General features: G+C 37.0%; 1 protein-coding gene across 1 annotated transcript in view; it reads left to right on the top strand.

Annotated features, from left to right (window-relative positions):
* Positions 1 to 19,704, top strand: part of LOC103207119 (exocyst complex component 6B) — a gene marked incomplete at its 3' end in the record, with an annotated part of 605,128 nt that overhangs the window by 553,218 nt on the left and 32,206 nt on the right. The window contains exons 12-15 of the mRNA XM_007952665.2: positions 4,956 to 5,027; positions 6,130 to 6,227; positions 10,889 to 10,994; positions 12,307 to 12,416. Of these exons, the coding sequence (XP_007950856.2) occupies positions 4,956 to 5,027; positions 6,130 to 6,227; positions 10,889 to 10,994; positions 12,307 to 12,416 (386 nt within the window). The remainder of the gene's footprint in view (positions 1 to 4,955; positions 5,028 to 6,129; positions 6,228 to 10,888; positions 10,995 to 12,306; positions 12,417 to 19,704) is intronic.

The following is a 19,704-nucleotide window of genomic DNA, read 5'->3' as shown; positions in this document are numbered from 1 at the left end:
TATATATATAAAATATATATATATAAATCAAACTCACTGCTGTTGACGTTGAGTTGATTTTGGCTCATAGAGACCTCTCCTTGGGTTTCCAGGGTGATATCTCTACAGAAATACATAGCTCAGTCTTCCTTCTGACTGGTGGGTTTGAACCTCCAGGTTTCTGGTTAGCAGTCAGATGACACAGGCACTGTGCCACCAGAACTCCCCATAACTTTCTCAAAGCTGCTTCTTACATCATGGAAGCAGACCACACCACAAAGGCAACTTAGCTGCTCACAGCAGGTCCCACCATGGAGGTAATTACCGTCTCATAATGGGGAAGAACTACATCCAGCTGCCCATGCACTCAAAACTATGGCCCAGCCAAATCAACTTGTCTCTTACCTATCTAGCAATTTTTCCTCCCTGCCCATCTCATCCCTGGTAACCAACAAAGAAAATTTCCTTCCACATATAAACCTTTTCTTGACATTTTACAGTAGTGAACTAATACAATAAAAGTTAGCCTGAAAAACCTATGGCAAATATTTAATTCAGTTATTACCACTTTTATTCAGTTTTGTATCCTATCCAATATTGTAAGGGCAGAAAGATAAAGATATGAAAAGCATACAACTTTGAAAGGAGAAACAAAAATATCATTTTTGAAGACAATTTGGTATCTGAACTATGAAAATCCAAAGAAATTTACAAAAAAATTACTACAATTAATGAATTTAACAAGTTACCTGCATATAAAATCATTATACAAAATCAATTTTGTTGCTATAAACTAGGAATGAAAGTTGAGAAATTAAAAAATTTAAACAAAAAATTTATACAGTAGCATAAATGTAAAGTAGTTGGGAGCATATCAAATGGAAAATACTCAAATCCTCCATCAAGAAAATTCTAAAATGTTATTGAGAGATTTAATTGAATTAAAGAACACCTAAATAAAATTGAGAGATATACCATGTTTGTTGGTTGGAAGTATTATTGTAATGATAAATGATCTCTATCTATAGATTTAATTAATTGCCATTCAAAATCCCAAGAGTTTTATCTTTGAGGGGAAAGATACTTAACAGCCTGATTATAATATTTCTAAGACAGTACAAAGGCCACGAACAACTAAGAACTCCTGAAGACTGAGAATTAGGTACCAGATACTAAGACTTAATTTAAAAATTATATAAATCTAAGACACTCCATTATTGGTGCTGTATAGATAATGGAACAGAAAAGGGCCCACAAACAGACCCACATATATAAATGGATTCTTGATTACATATAAAATTGTGGCATTGTGGATCAGTGGGTCAAGGACATACTTTTCAATGAATAGTATTGGGACAATTGAATATCCCTGTGGGAAAAAGTAACACCAAAAAATGAGTTTCAGGTCAATAAATAGCAAATTGTAAAAGGCAAAACCATAAATCTTCTAGAGTTGGCATAGGAGAATATATTCATAACTTGGGATATGGAAGGAAGTTCTTAACTAAGATATAAAAAATAATCATAAAGGAAAAGCTTCATACATTAAACTACATTGAATCTATAAAAATTATTTATCAAAAGGTGGTGGAATAATAAGCCACATATTGGGAAAAGATATTTACAATGCAAATAATCAGCAAATAAATAGAATATAAAGAATACATGCATATCATTATGATAAAGACAGACATCCTAATGGAAAAATGAATAAAAGACTTAGATACTTTATAAAAGAAGAAATCTACCTGGCTCAGAAACATCTGAAATCATGCTCAACCTCCTTTGTATATCATTGAAATGCAAACTAAAACCAAATGAGATAACAATATGCATATGGTTGGCAAGAATTAATAATACCAATATTGATAAAGATATGAAACAATAGGAACTCTCAGAACTAAGAATATGAGCACAAATTGGTAAAACCCTTTCAGAAACAGTTTGGCATTAATCATGTCAAATTGAAGATCCTTGTGAACCAGAAATTCTATTTCTAGCTATTTTTCTTATAGAAAGTTGCTGTAATGCTCCATGTACACGTGAAGCAATATCCATTCTAGCATTTTTTAATTTGGCTCAAATATGCATCAGTATTTAAATGAATAAAATATGTTAATCTCATAACATGGAATATTATATAGCAATGAAAAACTTAGCAACTATAACTGTACACAATAACATGGATGATTTTCACAAAAATAATATTGAATGAAAGAAATGATACTTACAATTTATTTCTACTTACATAATGTTGAGGAAGAAAACATTAAGAATTAGTATTCAGGAGGTTAAAAACTGAGGAAATATATGAAAATGATTATCACAAAAAGTCAAGATATGATTTTTCTGAGTGGGAATGAGAAGAATTATGATTAGAACACTTAGAAGCTTCTGGAATTCTGGTGATGTCTGGTTGGTCTAGTGTAATTTTATAAATAGATTTTATTCATTTTTCTATGTCGATGCTTTGTTCACAATTTTAAAGAATATAGGAAGGAGAACAATAAAGGGAGCAGGCCAAGGAAGGGTGTGAATCCAAGGTAAAAATTGCTTTATTGGAAATTTGTGTTTATCAGAAAAAAGAAATTCAGTTCAAATATCTTAATAATGAAATGAATAATACTGTATATCCTTTTTCGTGATCAAGAAGATAAAGTCAAATATATATTCCAATGACACAAAGAGATGGAAAATATGAAAGAATTAAGAAACATAGATTACTGACACAGATATTAAATGTATCTAATGATTCTGAAACAAAGGACAATGAAAAAGGGAGAATTTAATAATTAAAGAAATTTTAAAAAAGGAAATTTTCTTGAGAGGAAGAAAGATCAAATTCTTAAAGTTGAAAGGATGTATTGAGTGTCAAGCAGGATAAATTATAAGACAATTTTTTTCACATTTAAAACTTTCTGTTCTAATTGGAAAATAAAAGAAAGGCATTTTCAAACATATGAGAATTCAAAATTTGCTCTTACCTCATCTTTTATAAAAAATATTCTTTTTGATATACTCCAAAGAATGAAAAAGAAATCCAAGATACAAGATGGGTTGTGTTTAATAAAATGTGTGCATAAATGAGTAAAACTTGAAAGTAAATCTAATTGCTTGCTATTTGATTATTTGTAAAGTTTAATTCTATTAAGAAATCCTACAAAAGAAGAGACATAGTATTAAAAAGTTGTGAGGATGGTGCAGGACCAGGCAGTATTTTGTTCTGTTGTCCACAGGGTCACTATGGGTTAGAACTGGCTCGATGGCACCTGACAATAGCAACAACAATGTTTAAAAATAGAAGAAAAATGAATGAAGATTCCACATGCTTTCAAAAAAACATGGGAAGTGGGTAGAAAGGATATAGCTTATAAGATAATTGAGAAGCACTGATCCAGTTAAAACAGAAAAGGAAATAAAGAAATAAGAAATCATTGTAATTAGTAAACTTAAGAAATAGGTCTAGATATATCCAAGAAATGTCAAAGAATTAAAAAAAAAATTATAGTTTGATTATGAGGCAATAAACCAAAAATAAGAATACATAAAAAGGTTGAAAATAAGGAGAGGAAAGCAGAGATGACAATAGTGTACAAAGCAGATAGAATTCAGTTGAAGAGTGTTCAGTGGGAAAAAAGAAGGATATTTTCTATTGATATATCCACTTTCACTTAACAACATGGTTAGGTTCTAAAGACCAGGTCATTACTTGAAAATTGGCATTATGTGAAAGTGAAAAATGACCACAGCAGATCAGAAAATGGAGGCTGACTACATTATTGCATAAATGCCAAATTACATCATTACATAATTGTCAAACTACTAAGAATCATGACCCAGCCAGGTTGACACATAACCTCAGCTATCATAGTCAGCGTTGCCATTACCTTGCACCTTTGCCAAACATAAGTCGTTAATGCACAAAATAGACAGATAGTACTTTTTTACTAGATTTTCATAAATGCAAAATGTTGGATAATGACATAGTCATTAAGTAGGTGTACTAGTTTTAACACACGAGAAGACAGTTAATAACTTTGTTACAGGGGACAAGGAGGTATCGATATTTATAAAGCAAAAACTGTTAGCCGTAAGATCTGATAAACCAGATCATTGTGGGAGATTTCAGCACACCACTGTCCTGAATTGAGAGATCAAGTAGAAAGCAAATAACAAAATCACATTTGAGAGAATTTGAATATCAAAATCAATGTACTTGATTGAATAGTGACATATATACCCTTATATCCTGCCCATAGAGGTTACATTTCATTAAGTCTTCAGATTTGTCAATATGTGGTTGTTTATGGAATTTATTTGTAATTGTTAATTTCCTCTATTTTTGTGCTTATTTCCCTTATTCCTGAGTTGTTAATTGCCCCCCCCTTTATTGTTTAATTAGACCTGCCACAGATTTGTCTGTTTTATTGATTTTATTTTTAAATTTCATTCTTTTAAATTGATCAAATAATCTTTTAAGTTTCTGATTCCCATTTTATTAATTTAATTCTCTCATTTATTTATGGTTGATTTTGCTATTCTTTTCCTAGCTGCATGAGTTAATGCTTACTTTGCTTATTTTCAATCCTTAGTGTTTTTTAATATTTGCATATAATGATACAGAATTTATTTTGAAAATGGCTTTACCCATATGCCATAGGCTTTGATGTAAAATATTTTCATTTTTGCTCATTTAAAAATAATCTACAGTATCAATTTTGGTTTCTTCTTTAACTGAAGAGTTATTTAGAAGTGTCTTTTTAATTTCCAAGTGTTAAAAATGTAGATCAGGTTTATTGAACTCTTTCTGCTTAAGCTTTTCCCTGGCTGAATCTGGTTTTACCTTATACCACAGGGTGGAACCCTTTCTAGGGTGTCTTCATAAGGTGAAACGTTAAATAATTAAATACATGAAAATTTAGTCTTATTTTTAATCATTAAGATGTATTTTTTCCTTTGTATTTTATTTCCTTTAGTCTTACTGCTCTGATCCAAACCTTGTGTTAGATTTGAAGAACCTCATTGTGCTTTTTGCTGACACACTTCAGGTATGTGACATCTGTTTACATATACTGATCTAAGTTGGAAGTTCATTGGCTCTAAGTATTTTTCAGTGGCTACCTAAGCTTGGCTGAGGTTCTTTTAGTTTTCAGTTATGTTTCTTCTTTTCCTATAGCTAGATAATTTTATTTCTTTATAGCATTTCCTAGTTTTCACCCTGACCCTTTATGTCCTCATAAATAGTTTCCATCTCCTTTTTTCTCTCAGCTCTCATCAGTTTACTGAATTACAAACTGCCTGAATGACAGTTAAGTGTCTGAATGACCTTGGAGTTTCTTAATTCCCATCTTGATGTAAAGCCAAACAATCCTGTTGCTGTCAAATCAACTCTGACTCATAGTGACTCCACAGGACAGAGTAGAACTGCATTATAGTGTTTCTAAGGCTGTAATGTTTATGGGGAAGGAGCTCTGGTGGCCTAGGGCCTAAGGCATTTGACTACTAACCAGAAAGCTGGCAGTTCAAACCCACCAGCCAGCCACTCCTCAGAAGAAAGATTGGGCAATCTACTTCCATAGTGATACTGCCTTGGAATCTCAAGGAGGGGATGCTATGAGTCAGATCCCACTCGATGGCGGTGAGTTGTTTTTTTTTTTTTAAATGTTTATGGGAGCAAATTGCCACATCTTTCTTCTGTGGGGCAGCCTGTGGGTTTAGACAAATGCTTTTTCAGTTAGCAGCTGAGTGGTTTAACCATTGTACCACCATCTTGATGAATCACTTATTTTACCCAAGAGAATATATTTAGATATAATAGAGAATAAGGAGAGATTGGTAACGTTTTCATTTTCTTCCCCAATTCCTGATGCTTGCTATATGTAGTAAGAGTATAAGAAGAAATGTACAAAGAATGTAGCTGATGGTGTACCAGAGCATGTTGGTTTTCATTTTTTTATTCCATCTAGACATTTTATTATATGATATCTTTTAATTTTTGAGGTAAAGACTAGATATTAGGTAGAATGAGATATTCTACCATCATGATCTCATTTAAATTGTTGGCTAAAAAGCGAAATCATCTTTCAATTCTTAATTTTCCTCATGTCGCTAAAGTAACTCCTTAGAAAATAAAGCTAGTTTTTGTTTCAGGTGTATGGTTTTCCTGTAAATCAACTTTTTGACATGCTGTTAGAAATCAGAGACCAGTATAGTGAAACTCTGCTAAAGAAGTGGGCAGGTATTTTCAGGTGAGAAATTATTTATAGTTGTGTGTGTGTGTGTGTGTGTGTGTGATTACACTGTTTATGCACAAATTTTCTCAGATGTAATAAGCGAAAGGAGTATCTGGCTTATATTTTCTACCTTCTCTAGGCTATGATCCAGACTTCCATTAAATTTGAGTGACATTCAAAATAAAGTTCCCAACATAGACAATCTCAGTGTATTAATTTCTACAGTGTTGGAAAGCCTCCAAACCCAAATACTTTGGCTCATACCACCCAGATCATCTTGTGTTTTCTCATTCTGTTTTTTGGTTTTGCTCTTTGAGGATTATGCCTAGTCTATGACTCATTTATAAGGTAATGGTGTTTGAGCCCTGACAAATAACCTAGGATTTTTTGGAACCCTCTTTGAGAACTCACTTATATGATTTCTTATCTTCCTCCTTTCTTCACGTGGAGAAGGGGCCTTGTCATGTCCAGTGTATGAAGCGTATTATTTTAGTAGTTGTTCCAGCATGTATACAGTAATAAGAAAGTTGTTCTCTTATACCTCCAACTCACAAATGTGTTCTTGTACTGTTTCTTTGGCATGCACTCCATGTCAATTCATTTGAGTTGAATCTCCTTTTAAATTTGTATTCCTTTACCTAAAGTGATCTTCCTTCATTTGAGTTGAATCTCCTTTTAAATTTTTATTCCTTTACCTAAAGTGATCTTCCTTCTTATAGTAAAACCACTTCCCCTGATCAGCATACTCTATTTTTAGATTCTTACAGTTTTAAAATCTTACACTGTACCTTTAATCTTACTCTTCACAGTTTATAAGAATATCCTTGATCTTCATGTATACCAATTCATTTGTATAGTAATATAATCAATTGTCAAGACCAACGACTTGTTCATTGCAAACACCTTTTTTCAACAACACAAACGGAGGCTGTACACGTGGACTTCACCAGATGGAACACACAGGAATCAGATTGACTACATCTGTGGCAAGAGGCGGTGGAAAAGCTCAATATCTTCAGCCAAAACCAGGCCAAGAGCTGATTGTGGAACAGACCATCAACTGCTCATATGCAAATTCCACTTGAAGTTAAAGACAATTAAAACAAGTCCAAGAGAGCCAAAATATGATCTTGAATATATCCCTCCTGAATTTAGAGATCATCTAAAGAACAGATTTGATGCATTGAACACCAATGACCGAAAGCCAGATGAATTATGGGAAGATATCAAGAACATTATCCATGAAGAAAGCAAGAGATCAGTAAAAAGACAGAAAAGAAGAGAAGACCAAAGTGGATGACAGAAGAGACTCTGAACCTTGCCCTTGAGCAGAGAATCGCTAAAGCAAATGGAAGAAATGAAAAGGTAAAAGAGCTGAACAGAAGATTTCAAAGAGCAGCTCGAGTAGACAAAGCCAATTACTATAATGAAATATGCAAAGACCTGGAGTCTGAAAACCAAAAAGGAAGAACACGCTCAGCATTTCTCAAACTGAAAGAACTGAATAAAAAATTTAAGCCTTGAGTTGCAATATTGAGAGATTCTATGGGCAAAATATTGAATGATGCAGGAAACATCAAGAGAAGATGGCAGGAATACACAGAGTCACTGTACCAAAAAAAACTGATTGATCTTCATCCATTTCAGGAAGTGGCATATGATCTAGAACCAATGGTAATGAAGGAAGAAGTCAAAGCTGCAATGAAAGAACTGGCGAAGAACAAGGCTCCGGGATTTGATGGCATACCGATTGAGATATTTCAACAAACGGATGCCCCATTGGAGGCACTCACTCAGTTATGCCAAGAGATTTGGAGGACAGCTACCTGGCCAACTGACTGGAAGAGATCCATATTTGTGCCCATTCCAAAGAAAGGTGATCCCACAGAATGTAGAAATTATAGAACAATATCATTAATATCACATGCAAGTAAGATCTTACTGAAGATAATTCAGAAACGTTTGCAGCAGTATATTGACAGAGAACTTCCAGAGGTTCAAGCCGGATTCAGAAGAGGACGTGGAACAAGGGATATCATAGCTGTTGTCAGATGGATCTTGGCTCAAGTCAGGGAATACCAGAAAGATGTTTCCTTGTGTTTTATTGACTATGCAAAGGCATTTGATTGTGTGGATCATGACAAATTATGGATAACATTGAGAAGAATGGGAATTCCCGAGCACTTGATTGTACTCATGAGGAATCTGTACCTTGACCAGGAGGCTGTTGTTCGAACAGAACAAGGGGACACTACATGGTTTAAAATCAAGAAGGGAATGCGTCAGGGTTGTATCCTTTCTCCACACTTATTCAATCTATATGCTGAGCAAATAATCCGAGAAGCTGGACTATATGAAGAAAAACGTGGTATCAGGATTGGAGGAAGAATCATTAACAACCTGAGATATGCAGATGATACAACTTTGCTTGCTGAATGTGAGGATGACTTAAGGCACCTACTGATGAAGGCTGAAGAATACAGTCTGCAGCATGGATTACATCTCAATATACAGAAAACAAAAATCCTCACAACTGGACCAATGAGCAGCATCACAATAAATGGAGAGAAGATTGAGGTTGTTAAAGAATTCATGTTGCTTGGTTCTACAATCGATGCCAACGGAAGCAGCAGTCAGGACATTAGACGACGTGTAGCATTGGGAAAGTCAACTGCGAAGGAACTGTTTCAAGTGCTGAGGAGCAAGGATATCTCATTGAGGACTAAGGTGCACCTGACACAAGCCATGATATATCCAATCGCCTGGTATGCATGTGAGAGCTGGACAATGAATAAGGAAGACCGAAGAAGAGTTGATGCTTTTGAGTTGTGGTGCTGGCGAAGAATGCTGAAAATACTGTGGACTGCTAAAAGAACTAACAGATCTGTCCTAGAGGAAGTGCAGCCAGAATGCTCCTTGGAAGCAAGAATGGCCAGACTTCGTCTCACCTATTTTGGTCATGTTGTAAGAAGGGACCATTCCCTGGAGAAGGATGTCATACTTGGTAGGGTGGAGGGTCGACGAAAGAGGGGGCGGCCTTCAACGAGATTGATATAGTGGCTGCGATGATGGGCTCAAGTATAGCAGGGATTGTAGGGCTGGCACGGGATCGGGCAGTGTTTCGTTCTGCTGTGCATGGGGTCGCTGTGAGTCGGAAACGACTCGCCGGCACTTAACAACAACAACAACATAATCAATTGTATTTCTAAAACCCAACTTCATCTGGTAGTGTGGGTATATTTAGAGGAGGGTTATTTTATGGGAAGCTTGAAACTTAAAGACATGATATATTGATAGTCTTAGTGCTTCTGATGTGATGCCTGCAGTAAATTTCTCTCACTAAATTGGTAATAGCTTCTCTCCCAGTCTACTTAAAGAGGGAGAACACGGAGATGCAAATATTAACATAGAGAACATAGAGATGAAAAAAAATTAATTAAAAAAGAGTAGTAGATAAAGAAAAGGAGCTCTGGTGGTGTAGTGCCTAAGGCATTTGACCTTTAACCGGAAGGCTGACGGTTCAAACCCACCAGCGACTCCTCGAATTGAGGAATCTATTTCTGTAGTGATACCACCTCAGAAACCCAAGGAGGGGTCGCTATGAGTTGAATCTTATTCAACAGCAGTGAGTTTGGTTTTTGCTTCTATAGATAAAGAAATACAAATGAACATAATTTATTATGGAAATTATTAGTACAGGATTAAAGAATATAATCAATTTTTTAAAAAACAAAACCTCTTCGCATTTTCCAGAACACACATTTTTTGTTGTTGTTATTTACCGCTGACTTGCATTAAAACTTTAACATCTTGTCATACTGCTCAGAAATTTTCTATCTTACGTATAAATTTCAAATACTAGGAGATCATGTTTATAATTGTCTTATATTTGTTTTAGATTTTACTTTTCTTTCTGTCTTCTTATAAAGATAGCCTAGTGTGGTAGTTAATTTATGTGTCAGTTTGGCTAGGGCTGGTTGAGTGGCTGGGCAGCTGGATGTAGTATTCTCCATGATGAAATAGTAATCAGCTCCATGGTGGAATCTACTGTGAGCAGCTGGGTAGCTTCTTAGGGATGTAGTCTGCTTCCTGTATATAAGGAGAAGCCTTGGGTAATGGTCTCTAGCTTATGGCATACTTGAACCCTGCATGTAGCCGTGTCGTTGCTCAGCAGCCTGCCATGCTCTGCTGACCTTGGGACTTTCAATGGACTTGAATTAATGGCCTGCCATGTGGTTTGATAACATCAGGACTGTGCCTTTTTACTTCTCAACCTTGAGCTTGTCAGTCTCGGCAGCCAACAGCTGTCTGAGTGAAGAAAAGCCCCTGTCTTCAGTGTGCCGGGAGAAGGAGGCAGAGCTGAAGCCCAAGGACAAGGGGCTTTCACCCAGCCCCTAGAGCCTGGCACTTTGAACTTGGACTTAAAGCCTCCAGATTGTAAGAGAATAAATTTCTGTTTGTTCAAGCCATCCCATTTGTGGTGTATTCTTCTCAGACCAGCAGTAGGTAACCAGAACACTTAGTGTGAAACCAAATAGCTTTTTTATGGAGGGAATAGTATAGGCACTGGGAACATTAATTTTTGGTTGCAACATATGAACAACTGTTAGACTTCATCTAAAAATTATTTGTGATTATTACAATGATTACCTCTTCATTCTTCCCTTTCTTTATAGAAACATACTTGATTCTGACAACTACAGCCCTATACCAGTAACAAGTGAAGAAATGTATAAAAAGGTGGTAGGACAATTCCCATTCCAAGATATAGAGGTGGAAAAGGTAAGCAGTATATAAAAATATTTTTAAATGGGCATTTTGCGTCCTTTAAATGCCTTTTTAAAATTTAATTAATTAATTAATTTTAAGAGCTTGTTTTACATTCAACGTAATGCATACATTTAGTTTCATTCCCCATTCACCATATCCAACCCTTACCCAGTCTCCTCCCCTCTCTACCCTATAACCTTCCCCCTGTGCCCGTCATATTTATGCACTCCTGTTTGTCCTCAGTTTCCTTAGTTTGAATGTTGGTCCTCTGATGTCCCATGGTCTATTGCTCTAAGGGATGTATTACCATAGAGTATGTGAGTGTGTCATCCTGTGTTGAGTGGTCTGCGTGTACATCTTGTTAACTATTGGGCTGCGAGCCTGCTCCTGGGGGTGAGTTTTATTCCAGGCACAGAATGTATTCCAGGGCCATAGTATTGGGAGTCTCACTAGAATTCATCTGACTAGTAATTCTGGTCATTATTGAGTTTTTGGATTTTGTTGCACGTTTTCCCTCCCACTCTATCCAGGATTGAATGAATCTCATCAAGGGCATTACCTCCAACTCAGTGGGCTCAAACTCTAGAATACCTTCAAAGGATTCTTTTTGAGGCTTAGAATGAAAGTTCCTGATTAGGGAATCAGTAGTCTTTATCACCTGTGAAGAGTTTTAAAGATTGTTGGAAGTTTTCCCCATTAGGTTAATACTTTGAAATATTTAGTTTTAATTTAAATTTACTTTTTAAATGTCTTAAGACATTTTCTCCCAAAAACATACAGTAAAATTTACTCTTTTTTATACTATTGGTTTTGACAGTGCACTGAGTTGTATATCTACTACCACAAAGATACAGAATAGTTCTGTCCTAAAAAATTTCCTTGCACTGCCTCTTCGTAGTCACCCCCTTCCTAAACCTCATGCTGTGGGAACCACTGATCTGGTCTCAGTCAACGTTCGCCTTTTCAGAATACCATATAAATGGATCAACAGTATGTACCCTTTGAGACTGACTTCTTTCACTCAGCATCATGCCTTAGACTCATCCAAGTTGTTGCATGTATCAATAGTCTGTTCCTTTTTTATTGCTGACTATATGTCACAGTTTATCTCTTTCCTTGTTAAAGGACATTTGGGTTTTTTTCTTTTTTTCATCTTATTCTTTTTAGTGTCTGGAAACATTCAGAGACACTTTCTTAAATTTGAGGTTGTTAAGCAGATAGTTCACAATGTGGAAGAAAGTTGCTTTTGCATTTTAATTAACTTACACACATTTTCAACATGTGTTGCTTTATGACATAGTTTCTTTAATTCTTGTATTTACAGCAACCATTTCCAAAAAAGTTTCCTTTCTCTGAATTTGTGCCAAAAGTTTACAACCAAATTAAAGAATTTATCTACGCTTGCCTGAAATTTTCAGAAGATCTTCATCTAAGGTATAGTATGAAACAGTAGAAGTGCATCCAGTGCTGACATTGTGACTCCATAATACATAGATATTCTGAAAAACTTTGGATATTCCCTTCAGCTTTGATTTTGCAACTCTCAGTATTAGCCTTTCACAGAATGGCACAACTGCAGTTGTGTTGAAAGGGAAAATTGGAAGCTTTTGAATATATATACATTTTTTTTGTGTACATGTTTATATTACCTATCTTATTCTTTACTGTTTTCTTTCCAAATTTTCTTTTTAGTACTTTATATTAGTGAGAATTCACTAGGAAAGAATACTAGACCCTTTATAAGTTTTACCTTTCTACTTGAGGAAACACTAAAGGAGTATACTAGATAAAATATCGTGGAAACATCCTTCTTACAAATACTGTCTGCCATCAATTTGATTCTCACTCATAGTGAACCTCATTGGATTTGCAGGGCTGTAAATCTTTACAGAAGATTGCCTCATCTTCTAGCCATAGAGCAGCTGGTGGGTTTGAACCTCCAACCTTCTGGTTAATAGTCAAGTACCTTAAACACTGCCTCACCAGAGTTCCTTTCTGGATGTATTAAGGGCATTCATATCTTCTTTAAGTTTAATTAACATATATTGTGCCTTGCTTGGTAAAGTAGAGGGTCAACAACAATAACAACAAAAAAGAAAACCCTCCACAAGATATATTGACACTGGATGCAACGATGGACTGAAACAGTTGTGAGGATGACATAGGATTGGATAGTGTTTCATTTTGATGTCCAGCAGGTCACTGTAAGTCAGAACTTACTCACTGGCATCTAAGAGCAGCAACATCTTAAGCCTCTTATACATCAAATACATCCTGCTTACTGGAAATACAGAAATAAAAAATGCATTTCTTTTTACTCAGATATTCACAGTGTTTGTTGGGGATAATATACACAGTGTACTGAGCTTCTTGGATCTGTGAGATCTTCTTGGGCTGAGATCTTTCATTAAGTTTGGAAATGTCTTTGTCAATATCTCCTTAAATATTTCTCTTTTTTCATTATTTCTTTTTCTCAGACTACTAGCTGCTTGACAGATTATTCATATCATATCACACTAGTCTCTGAGTCTGGGACTCAGTTTTAATAAGTTTCTAATTATTTATTATTTCAAATGCTATTATAAAAGTCTCTCTTTGCCATTAAGACCAATGCTGAAATTCCAAAATTTTCACTGAGATGCTTGTCTCTGGACTTGACAGGATTTGAGCAGGCTTAGATTTTAGCTTTACTTAATTTTTGCTCCTCTTTGGATTCAATTTCAGTAGACACAAGGAACTTTACAAAATGTACAGATCTATGATTTCTAATACTGTCTCCACTATTGCATACTGTGATGGTTAAGATTGTGTGTGAACTTGGCTAGACAATGATTCTCAGTGGTTTGCTTAGTTATGATATAATCGTCCCCCATAATGAGATATGCTATAATGTAATCACCACCATGAAGAGATCTGCTATGAGTAACCAATCAATTGAAAGGGAGTTTGCTCAGGAGTGTGGCCTACTTCCATATATGGATGTTCTGGCAAAGCTCTCTGTCTTTTTGCTTTCTCTGGATTATGCATCTGGCTCATCATCATCTGAGCTCCAGTTCACTGGACCTGAACCAGCTAGTGGCCTGCAGTATTGCCTGCCAATTTTAGTACTATTGCTTTCACAGCCTGTGAGCCAACACATGTCATCTTAGCTGCTGATTTTAGATTGATCAGCCTCTGCAGCCAGTAGCCTGCTGTATTGCCTGATTATGGGTTTCTCAGCCCCTGTAGCTATGTGAGTCAGTAAAAGCCTTCAGACTAATGTCTGACCCATAGACTTGGGACATGCCAGCCTCTACAGCCATATGAGCCATTTTCTTGAGATAAATTTCTCTCTCTATATATATACATATATAAGCATCACTGGTTTTGCTTCTCTAGAGAATCCAACCTAACACATTTATGGAGTAGGATTCTTTTCAGGTTGAGTTGATGCATTTATTTTTGTTTGGAAGCTCTTCCAGCTTCCAATCTGTCATAAAAATCCACACTTTAAGATATTTGCCTGATTTCACTTCTCCCAGCAAAAGTTTTCAGCCTTTAGTTTGGTTCAGTCCTTCATCCATCTGTATGTAGATCAGTCAGTTGGCCACAGTTATGGAAGTAGCCACAGCTATTTCTCATCCTTTAAGGTCTTGTCCCAGTCTGGAATTTAATTCAGTTATACTTCTTGGTATTCATTACTTTTCAATGGCTTTGAAAAAAAATATGACTTTTACTTTATATCTTGTTTTGTTTTTGTTGTTGTAGTGAAGGTGGTGGTTGTCAGTTGCCTTCGAGATGATTCTGAGTGACCCTGTTATAAGAGAACAAAACACTGCCTGGTCCTGTGCCATCCTCACAATTGTTGCCAGGCTTGAGCCCATCATTGCAGCTACTGTATCAGTCCATCTTGTTGAGGATCTTCCCCTTTTTCACTGTGCCCCTGTGCTTTACCAAGCATAATATGCTTCTCCGGATACTGGTCCCTTCTGATAACATGACCAAAGTTCGAGAGACTGAGTCTGAACATTTTTGCTTCTGAGGAACATTCCAGCTGTACTTCTTCCAAGACAGATTTGTTCGTTCTTCTGCCAATCCATGGTATTTTCAGCATTCTTCTTCAGCACCACAGTTCAAATGCATCAGTTCTTCTGTAGACCTTATTCATTGTTCCACTGTCACTTCCATATGTTGTTGTTGTTAGGTGCCATTGAGTTGGCTCTGGTGCATGATGACCCTGTGTATAACAGAATGAAACATTGCCCTATCCTGAGCCATCCTCACAATCCTTGCCGTGCTTATACCCATCACTGCAGCCACTATGTCAGTCCATCTCATTGAGGGTCTTCTTTTTTGCTGACTCTCCACTTTACCAAATATGATAAACTTCTCCAAGGAATGGTCCCTTCTGGCAACATGACCAAGTAGATGAGACAAATTCTGGCCATTCTTGCTTCCAAGGAGCATTCTGGCTGCACTTCTTGCAGGACAGATTTGTTCATTCTTCTTGCAGTCCATGGTATTTTCAGTATTCTTCACCAACACCATAACCCAAAGTCATCGATTCTTTGGTCTTCCTTATTCATTGTCCAACTTTCACATGCATATGAGGCTATTGAAAATACCATGGCTTGGGTTTGGTGCACCTTAGCCTTCAACGTGATATCTTGCTCTTTAACACCTTCAAGAGGTCTTTTGCAGCACATTGCCTAACACAGTACTTTGATTTCTTGACTGCTGCTGCCATGGATGTTGATTGTGGATCCAAGTAAAATGAAATCTTTGACAACTTCAGTCGATTCTCCATTTATTATGATGTTATTTATTGGTCTAGTTGTAAGGACTTTGTTTTCTTTATGTTGAGGTATACTCCATACCGAAGACTGTAGTCTTTGATCTTCATCAGTAAGTGCTTCAAATCCTCTTCACTTTCAGCAATCAAGGTTGTGTCATCTGCATATCTCAGGTTGTTAATGAGTCTTCCTCCAATCCTAATGCCACATCCTTCTTCATATAGTCCACCTTCCTGGATTATTTGCTGTAATGGTTATATTTGTGTGTCAATATGGCCCTGGTTGAGTGGCTGGGCAGCTGGTGGTAGTTATTCCCCATGATGAGACTGGCAATCAACTCCATGGTGGGATCTACCACAGGCAGCTGAGTAGCTGCCTTTGGGATGTGGTCTCCTTCCTGTATATAAGGAGAAGTCTTGGGAATGGTCTCTAGCCTTTGGCATGCTTAGACCCTGCATATAGCCATGTCCTTGCTCAGCAGCCTACTGTGCTCTGCCAACCTTGGGAGTTACAGTGGACTTGAGTTAATGGCCTGCTGTGTGGTTTGGTAACATCGGAACTGTGCCTTTTTACTTGTCAACCTTGGGGCTTCTCAGCCTCAGCAGCCAACAGCTGTCTGAGTGAAGAAATGCCTCTAGCTCCATTGGGCCGGGATCAGGAGGCAGAGCTGGACCTCAAGGTTGAGGGGCTTTCACCCAGCCCCTGGAGCCTGGCACTTTGAACTTGGACTTAAAGCCTCCAAATAGTAAGAGTAAATTCCTGTTTGTTAAGGCCATCCCATTTGTGGTATATTCTTGTCAGAGCAGCACTAGGTAATCAGAACATTTGCTTAGCATACAGATTGAATAAGTATGATGAAAGGATACAACCTTGACGCACAACGTTTCTGATTTTTGACCATGCAGCATCACCTTGTTCTGCATGAATGACAGCCTCTTTGTCTATTTACAGGTTCCTTATGAGCACAATTTAATGTTTTGGAGTTCCCATTCTTTGCAGTATTTATATATTTAATTTTTATTGTGATTTTTGGATGAAAGTTTACAGAACAAATTCATTTCCATATATCAGTTCATACACATCTTGTCTCATGACATTGACTTCAGTTTCTACAGTGCAATAGCTCTCTTCCTGCTTCCTCCCCATAGTTAAATCTCCCCTGTGTCCTTTCTCCCATGCACTTCTGGCCCCAAGCTGTCTCCCTGTGCATACACTGCCTTTCGCTTTTCCCATCATTGGTCTCTTCAAGTTGTGTATCTACCTGATGTAAAGGTTCTGCCCCTATGTATGTCTATTATTTGGCTGGAAGTGACAGGAGTGAGTTTAATTCCAGACCTGAAGGGTAGCTAGGGGCCATAATCGCAGGGGTTTCACTGGCTCTATCAGACCAGCAAACCTGGTCTTTTTTTTTTTTTTTTAATGATTTTGAGTTTTGTTCCACATTGTTCTCTCACTCTATCCCGGATCTCCTACACAGATCCCCCTCTGAGTGGTTGACAGTGGTAGTTGGACACCGTCTAGTTCTAGTTTCATGATCATATAGGCTGAGGATCGCATGGTGTACCAGTAGCTTGGACTAATTGTTTCCATAAATCTTTGATTTTCTTCATACTTTTTTGCTCTGGACAAGGAGAGACCCACTTTGCATCTAGATGGCTGCTTGCAAGCTTTTAAGATCCCAACTGGGATCTTACTCACCAAAGTAAGATGTGGAACAATGTTTTGTGTAGTATGTTATGGCAATGAGCTTTATGTCCCCTTTTTGAGCCCACAGGTCCAACTACTCACTCCCTCCAGGTAAGTGGCTGTGGACAAGAAGTCACCACAACCTTGTCCCTTGTCACCTGTACTATATATATACCTGGCCATTCTTACAGCACATGCAAATATGCTTGTAAAAATATCGTCTGCCAACCCTATACATGGTCTTGGGCACATTCTTCCCTACCTAGACAGACTTGATCATTCAGCCTGTCCACCCATTTATCCATGCATAGATCAATGCTTGCCATCACTGATAAGGCAGTACTGTATGTGCAAAAGGGTTCATCTTTGTTGTCTGTACCTCTCTGTACCTCTCTGTCTTCCTTGTCCTCAATGCCACCACATTGATCACTCACATTTGGTACATTGCCCTTACCTTCACCCAAATAAATACTTTTTTCTCTGTATCTATCAGTGTTCCTTCCCTTCCCCTCCCATCCTAGGTAACCAAAAAAAGAAAGTTTCCTTCCATATACATAACCCTTTCCTTGACTTTTTACAATAGTGGGCTAATACAATATTTTGCATTCTGTGATTGACTTATTTCACTCAACATAAGTGTCCTCCAAGTTCATCCACATTATGCAGTGTTTTGTAGATTCTACATTATTCTTTAGAGTTGCGTAATATTCCATTGTGTGCATGTACCATAGTTGGGTTGTCCATTCTTCTGTTGATGGGCACCTAGGTTGTTTCCATCTTTTTGCTATTGTAAATAGTGCTGTAGTGAACATGAGTGTGCATGTATCTATTGTTGTCCTGGCTCTCACTTCTTAGGATATATACATAGTAATGGGATTGCTGGGTCCAATGGTATTTCTATTTTTTAAGGAATTGCTTAAAAAGCAATGTGGCACTGCTTGCCACAGTGGTTGTACCATTTTACAGTTCTACCAGCAGTGTATGCAAGTTCCAATCACTCCACATCCTCACCAGCATTTGTTATTTTCTATCTTTTTGAACTTTGCTGTTAGTGCTGGGCAAGATGGTATCTGATTTTTGTTTTGATTTGCATCTCTCTAATGGCTAATGATCGTTAACATTTCTTAAGTGTTTGTTGGCTGCCTGAATATCCTCTTTGGTGAAGGTCTATTCATGTCTTCTGACCATTTTTTAATTGGATTGTTTGTCTTTTCGTTGTTGAGGTGTTGGAGTTTTCTATAAATTTTAGAGATAAGCCCCTTTTCAGATATGTCATTGCCAAATATTTTTTCCATTCTGTAAGAAATTTATCACTGCCATCGAGTTGATCCCAACTCATAGCAACCCCTCCTTGGGTTTCCAAGATAGTATCTCTATGGAAGTAGATTGCCCAGTCTTCCTTCTGAGGAGTGGCTGGTGGGTTTGAACTGCCAGCCTTCTGTTTAGCAGTCAGATGCCTTAGGCATTATACCACCAGAGTTCCCAATCTGTAAGTTCTCTTTTTACTCTTTTGGAGAAGTCTTTTGAAGAACATAAAAATTAAATGTTTACAAGGTCCCACTCATCTATTTTATCTTCTGCTGTTTGTGCATTTTGGTTTATGCTTAATGGTCTATTTATGCCATATATAAAACCAAAGCAAAAAAACCATACTCACTGCCTTGAATCAGATCCAACTCATAGCAACCCCTCCTTGGATTTCTGAGGTAGTATCACTACAGAAATAGATTGCCCAATCTTCCTTCCGAGGAGTGGCTAGTGGGTTTGAACCACCAGCCTTCTGGTTAGCAGTCAAATGCCTTAGGCACTATGCCACCAGAGCTCCTATGCCATATATAAGGGCCCCTAAATTTGTCCTTATTTTTTCCATGAGAACCTTTATAATTTGAGTTTCACATTTAAGTCTTTGATCCATCTGGAGTTAGTTTTTGTGTATGGATATATCCATTTTCTGCAAATGGATATCCAGTTTTGCCAGCACCATTTGTTAAACAGACCATCTCTTCCCCATTTAATGGATTTCAGCCCTTTGTCAAAGATCAGCTGACCATAAATCAATGGATCTATTTCTGGGTTCTTAATTCTATTCCTCTGGTCTATGTGTCTCTCATTGTATCAATACCAGGCAGTTTTTACTACTGTGGCTGTACAGTAGGTTTTGAGATCTGGCAGTGTGAGACCTTCTGTTTTGTTCTTCTTCAATAGTACTTTGCTTATCCAAGGCCTCTTTCCTTTCCATATAAAATTAGTGATTGGTTTTTCCA

Source organism: Orycteropus afer, unplaced genomic scaffold (assembly GCF_000298275.1).
Source record: "Orycteropus afer afer isolate SDZICR_OR568_19922 unplaced genomic scaffold, OryAfe1.0 scaffold00354, whole genome shotgun sequence".
NCBI lineage: Eukaryota > Metazoa > Chordata > Mammalia > Tubulidentata > Orycteropodidae > Orycteropus > Orycteropus afer.
The sequence above is the reverse complement of the archived record's forward strand: the minus strand, read 5'-3'. Positions and strand labels throughout refer to the sequence as shown.